The sequence below is a fragment of the Crocodylus siamensis genome, chromosome 6 (assembly GCF_052110815.1).
Source record: "Crocodylus siamensis isolate JL-2025a chromosome 6, ASM5211081v1, whole genome shotgun sequence".
Lineage (NCBI taxonomy): Eukaryota > Metazoa > Chordata > Crocodylia > Crocodylidae > Crocodylus > Crocodylus siamensis.
Window position 1 is genome coordinate 15,896,337 of NC_143400.1, and position 6,538 is coordinate 15,902,874.

At 55.9% G+C, this 6,538-nt stretch overlaps 1 protein-coding gene across 2 annotated transcripts in view; it reads left to right on the forward strand.

Annotated features, from left to right (window-relative positions):
- Positions 1-6,538, forward strand: part of PI4KB (phosphatidylinositol 4-kinase beta) — a 48,465-nt gene that overhangs the window by 39,395 nt on the left and 2,532 nt on the right. For both annotated transcript variants that reach the window (XM_090056351.1, XM_090056353.1), the window contains 6 exons: positions 1,445-1,554; positions 2,035-2,139; positions 2,835-2,958; positions 3,042-3,307; positions 4,216-4,348; positions 5,209-5,329. In XM_090056351.1, the coding sequence (XP_089912477.1) occupies positions 1,445-1,554; positions 2,035-2,139; positions 2,835-2,958; positions 3,042-3,307; positions 4,216-4,348; positions 5,209-5,329 (859 nt within the window). The remainder of the gene's footprint in view (positions 1-1,444; positions 1,555-2,034; positions 2,140-2,834; positions 2,959-3,041; positions 3,308-4,215; positions 4,349-5,208; positions 5,330-6,538) is intronic.

The window sequence follows — 6,538 nt, forward strand, 5'->3', positions numbered from 1 at the left end:
AAAACACCGAATCTGAATTGAATCGGGAGACCAAATAAAAGCTCTGAATCTTTTTGAAATATCTGAATCTCTTCAGAAAAAGATTCAGTCAATTTCGGAGATTCAGCCATAGACTAAACAGGCAGCTGACAAGTCGGTTGGGGAAGGGGCATGGGGGAGGGAGGGGTTGACTGGGGCAAGTAAAGTGTGTTACTTGGGGGAGGGGAGGGTGGGATGGGGACGCAGCAGCACTGGGAGTGAGAGCTATGCCCTGCTGCCACCCGGAAAGAACCATGCCTGCATCGTGGCCGACCACACCCTGGTGCCAGCTGGGCAAGCAGGAGTAAGGCAGAGACCCAGTGGCTCCCCATGCCAGGGCAGAGGCAGGCACAGCTGGAGCTGCCATGGGAGAAGCCCCAGTGGCTGTGCTGCCCAGCCCCAGCTTCCTGGCACTTAAAAAGGAAAAAAAAACAAAACCCACACTCACCGGTTCTGGCAGCAGGGGTGTTTGGGAGCTGGGGTGGTTCTACCCATCATCTGGACCTCCCGGTTTGATTCACCAGCTCTTCCCGGGGGGCACAGCCCCCAGATCTGCGCGTGGGGTTTCAGAAGGCTGCTGCTGCCAGCTGGGGAAATAACCTAGAGCCACTGCCATCACCAGCAGGCAGCAGCAGTGGCAGCCTGCTGTCATCCCGCATCATCCAGGGGCCCGTGCCGTCTGGGAACAGCTGGGGGAAGCAATCGGAGAGCTGGGGGAAAGATCAGGGAGCTGGGGAATTGAACCGGAAACTGGGGGAATGTTCAGGGACCTGAACTCTCCCAGCCCCCAGTTCGATTTGCCTGGGAGCTGGGGTGGCTTCTCGTGTCAGCCAGAGCCTGGCAGCACTCAGCCCCATGGGCTGCAGCTCCCAGACAGCACACAGCACCCTTCCGAGTCGTGCTGCACCCGCGCCATGGGGCAGCTGCTGTGTGGGTGCCAGGCTGGGAAGGTGATCTCCGCACTGCATGGGGGGGCTCTGCCATAAGCGTCCAGAGGCCCCAGTTGCCACTTCTGCAGGTAATGGGTGTGGCGCTTTTTTTTTTTTTTTTTTTTTTTAAGTGCTGGGACTAGGCTGGGATGGGGCAGGGGGCTTCTACCGCAGCTCCCCCCTGCCTGGGGAGAGGCAGGCATAGCTGGAGGAGCCACAGGAGAACCTGCCTCTCCCCGGCCAATCTGAATCTCTATGAATCGGCACTCAATCTTCCAAAGCTGATTCGGCTGAATCGATTCAGGACAGTGATCCAAATCAAATCACTGTCCTCCGAATTGGCCGAATCCAAACTGAATACTTCCCTGTTTGCAACAGGCCTAATAATGACTGAATTTTGTTCTGGGTTGTGCAGTGAGTGATGTAGTACCTTGTCATTGTCCGCGGGAGAGCATGAGGCTTTCCACTCTGTAACGCAGGCCGTGTCTCCTCCACAGCTGCCAGAGATGCACACTAACAGCTGTGACAATATCTCCCAGTTCTCTGTGGACAGCATCACCAGCCAGGAGAGCAAGGAGCCTGTGTTCATTGCTGCCGGAGATATCAGGTAGCAGGGGGCTGGTGCTGGGGTGGGTGACATCTCTTGCAGGAGGGTAACAGGAGCAGAATAAGGCAAGAAAAAGCACCCCCCACCTCCCAATCTCAGGAGATGCAGCCCTGTGGCCCATCTTCTTGGGCTTCCCTGCAGCTGGGCCCTGTGTCCAGCTGTGAGGTCTTACCTGTGGGACAGGGTTTTCCCTTCCCTGCTCTGTTGCTAGCATGGGCTCACTTGGGGCAACCACAAATCTCACCCTATCCCTATGCATGGTCACAGTGTGCTCACTCTGGGTTAGGCTGGCCAGCCTCAAACCAGCCTCTGTAGTTCCCAGTACAAACCACAGGTTTCATTTTCTGCCTTGAACTGTTCAAGCAGCCGCTCAGTGTCTCCGCTTTGCAACAGGCAGCAGTCCCTGCTGGGAGTGTGGGGGCTCTGGGGTGAAGCGTCCTGTGTAGGATGCAGCTTCTCATTCTCACTGTCTCTTTGCAGGCGGCGCCTCTCTGAGCAGCTTGCTCACACCCCCACAGCGTTCAAGAGAGACCCAGAGGACCCCTCTGCTGTGGCCCTGAAGGAGCCCTGGCAGGAGAAAGTCCGGTACAAAGGGAGGGGGCTGGGGACAGGTAGACGCTGGGTTCATCTCTGTAATGAATCGGCACTGAAATCCCAACACCAGGCCTGGGAAATCTTACTCGGTCCACAAGTGCATGGTCTTGGTTGAGCCCTGGCAGTGCTTAGGTTGGTGTTGCAAAGTAGAGGATCCTCCATGCATTAACTTGAGGGGGCTTCTGTTCTGGGAGCTTGGGGAATGTCTTATTGGCCTAGTTTTGGAGGTGGAATGAGCAGGGGTGTGTGTGTGTGTGGGGTGGCTCTTTCTGTCCAGCCCTCTTGATTTTTCTGCTGTGGGGACCTCTCCTGTGTTCCTTGAGCGTGGCGGCTGCTGGTGGGGTTCCATCTGCACATTGCCCACCTGCAGGAAACCTCCCTGCCCCCAGCTCTCGCAGGCCAGGGTCTCAGTTTGGCACAATCTGTAGCAAATCATTGAAGCAAGCACTTAGCTGAATCCAGACCTAAGAGGCAGCTGCCCCTGTACCAGGCATAAAGTTCCTTATCCCTGAAGCTGACACCCCAGGGATAAAGGGCCCTCAAACCAGTCCTCTGTGCTTCCAGGCAGGGATCCTGTCAAACCCTCCAACAGGGCTAGAAACCACAAGGTCTCTTCACTGTGCCATGGTGTTGGGCTCTCCGTGGAGGCACCACGGAGCCCTGCTAATCCTTGCTTCTCCCCTCAGACGGATCCGGGAAGGCTCCCCATATGGCCACCTGCCCAACTGGCGCCTTCTCTCCGTGATTGTGAAATGTGGGGATGACCTGCGGCAGGAGTTGCTGGCATTCCAAGTCCTCAAGCAGCTGCAGGTAGCGCAGAAGGGAGCTGCTGTCTGCTGTGGGGCTCAGCCTGCCTCTCAGGTGCTTCACCCTTCTCTCTCTCCCTCTTGCAGTCCATATGGGAGCAGGAGCGTGTGCCCCTCTGGATCAAGCCATACAAAATCCTCGTCATCTCTGCAGACAGTGGCATGATTGAGCCAGTCGTCAACGCCGTGTCCATCCACCAGGTCAAGAAGCAGTCCCAGCTCTCGCTGCTGGACTACTTCCTGCAGGAGCATGGCAACTACACTACAGAGGCATTCCTCACCGCCCAGAGGAACTTTGTGCAGAGCTGTGCCGGCTACTGCCTGGTTTGCTACCTGCTCCAGGTCAAAGACAGGTGCGGGCCATGTGCTGCTGTCCAAGCACAGAGCATGTGCTGTGGGTGATACCATATTTTCTCATGTGCAGTGCACCCCAGAACATAATAAGCACCTTGTTTTTGAAAGGCAGAACGAAGGAAAAAAGACCTTGTTTTGTAGTTGCAGCATCAGTGGAGCTGTGGTGGCAGAAACTACTTTTGCTGCACTACTTGTGTGGTTTTTTTGTGGGGAAAGGTACATACTGTATGCAAAAAGGTACCATAATCTTTGTTCCCCTTGAAGCCAGCTGGCAGTAGGAATCAGAGCAGTGATGTCCTGCATAGTCATTTGGGCTGTTATAACCCCCCTGCCCCAAGGAAGCAGCAAGTCTTGAACGCTGCCCGGCATGCTTCTTATCTGACCTGAGAAGCCACATAGGCAGGGGGACAGGGCGCAGCTCAGCCTGGACAGGCCCTGGCTAGATGTGCTCTACCGCTGCAACAGGCAGGATTCTGAACTCGATGGACCTGTGGGCTGGCAGCATGATGCTGCTTGGGGGTCTTCCCAGGCAGTGACCTCACACATAGTGGGTGCCAGCACATAGTGGGCACCAGCACAAAGCAGGCCATGGCTTTGAGGGGAGCCTGCTATTAGTGCCAGGCGTTGATGTCTGACCCAGGCTCCTGTTAGTCCTGGCATTGAGGGTGCTCTGCACCTGATGGCATGCTTGTCTTGTGTGGGGGAGTTTGTGACCACCAATGCTGTGGGCTGTACGTCCTTTCCTAACATTGTCTAAGGCTGGCAGAGCCTTCCAGCCTTACGGGTTTGCCAGGGGGTGCATGGAAGCAACTCCTTTCGCAGCTTTGATCCCAGGTCTCGTCACCAGGTGGGGAGAATGTCTCCAAGCTCGCTGACGGCCTCTCTTTGTCTGTCTCCCTGCTCCAAGGCATAACGGGAACATACTGTTGGATGCAGACGGGCACATCATTCACATCGATTTCGGGTTCATCCTCTCCAGCTCACCGAGGAACCTTGGCTTTGAGACCTCGGCCTTCAAGCTCACCACTGAGTTTGTTGATGTGAGTGAGTTGCTCATTCCTGCAGGGAGGGTAGTTGCATGGGCCTGTGGCCCCAGAGCAGGGACCAGGAGGCCTGAAAGCTTCCTAGCTCAGGGAGGCAGTGGTGACCTAGTGGTTATAGTAGGGGATGGTGACCCAGGGCTCCTAGTTCCCACCCACTGTGGGATTGGGGATAGGTTCCTTCTTCCTTTGCTGTCTCTGGCTGTGAGAGGTGAGGGCTGGTGCCTGCCTATCTCAGGAAATTGAGACATGGAGGTGTCACCAACTTTCTGTGCCCAGGACAGAGCAGGGGGGAAAGGGGTAGTACTCGGGAGAGGTGTCTGTTGCTGCAACAGCTGTATGCAGTAACCCCCTCACAATCAGCACTGACTTTGCATGTGGAACTTGGCTGTTAAAAGACTTTATTCAGCAGCTGCCTGAGAAGGTTAATGCCATTGCTGCTGCCCTTGTGGGGAGGGGAGGGGAAGGGGCATGAGGCTGGAAGGACTTTGACCTGCTGCCTCTGTGGCCAGATAGAAGAGCCCCTGGGTGACCCCCTGCCTCCACTTTGGCCCCCTATAGTTACTGCTTGGTGCTTGTGCCCCCCCCCACCTTCTCTAGCTACAACACTGTCAAATACTTTAGCATGAGCGGCTGTACAGAAGCACCCACTCTGTGCCCAGGGCCCTTCAGGCTGTAGGGAGAGGGCGTGGGTACAGGTTATGTGCACCCAACAGTTGGAGGCAGCTGTCAGTCAGGGCCAGGCTGGGTCCTAGCAGCTGCTTGTGACATTCCCTCTGTGGAGGGGCACTGTGGCTGCCCCCCCAGTTCCTGCTGTTCTTGCCAACTGTACTCAGCCCTGCCCCTTGGCTGCTTTCCAGGTAATGGGAGGCCTGGATGGGGACATGTTCAACTACTACAAGATGCTGATGCTGCAGGGGCTCATCGCTGCCCGGAAGCACATGGACAAGGTCGTGCAGATCGTGGAGATCATGCAGCAAGGTATGGCCTGGCCCCATGGCTCAGCCTGACCCACAGCCAGCTCCTGCCCATGACAGCAAGGGGTCAGGACACGTGAAGCTGTGTGGAAGTAAAGCTACCCGAGCAAAGGACACTGCTGCTGGCCCTTGGCACCCTGCCCTGCATATCGGCTTTCCTGCCATCAGGCCAGCACTCCTGGCTGGAAAGTGAATATAAAACACTGCGTGTGGAAACTTGCAGCTCAGAATACATCTCATCTGCAGGCCCTGAGAGCAGGGCAGGGCGTCTGTTGCATGAAGCATTAGACACTTCTTTACAACCACGTGATTATGTGGGAAGCCTAGGGGGAAGCTCTTGGTAGTGGTGACTGTCAGGATGTCAGGGTTCTGTTTCTAGCTCCTCCCAACATGTGCAGAGCAGGCGGGGGTTGCCACAGGTGTGAATTTCCAGTGGTTGCAGGGGGGATTAGAGACCTACGTGTCCCATTAATTCAGGCTGCTTGCCTGTCAATGTAAGGGGAGGACTAGCACCTCCCAGCCCTGAGCCCCTCTGATGAAGAGAACCAGGAAAGGAGTGAGTGACGAATAGTTATAAACTACTGCAAGACTGTTTCAGGCTGGATATAAGGAAGAATTTCTTCACTGTCTGAGCCCCCAAGGTTTGGAACAGCCTGCTGTCAGAGGTGGTTCAAGCACCTGCATTGAACACCTTCAAGAGTAAATTGGATGCTTATCTTGCTGGGATCTTATGACCCCAGCTGACTTCCTGCCCTTTGGGCAGGGGGCTGGACTTGATGATCTTCCGAGGTCCCTTCCAGCCCTAATGTCTATGAAATCTACCACAGCCTCCATTGCTGCTACAGCAGTGCTGCTATCCCATCCCAGCAGGCAGAGCCTGCCAAACCCAGACTTCACTGCTGCAGGCTCTGGGGCTTGGGGTGCAAGAAACACCATTGGCAGGGACTGGTTGTCCCAGAGCAGGGGCCAGGCCTGGACTAGTCTGTTACTGGGCTGGCATTGGCTGTGTTAGAGGCAGCGAGAAAAGCCAGGCCCTCATGGCAGCGCAGGCTGTCTAGGGGGTTGGGGAGCAGGTAGACTGCACATAGGGAAGTCATCTGTTGCATGGGAGCTTGGAGGCACCCCTGGGCCTGCCTCTAGCCGGGGTTAACAGGTCTGTTTGTCAATGTTGCTCAAGCCAGGCCAGTTGATGCTGCCTGACGATGTGGCCCAG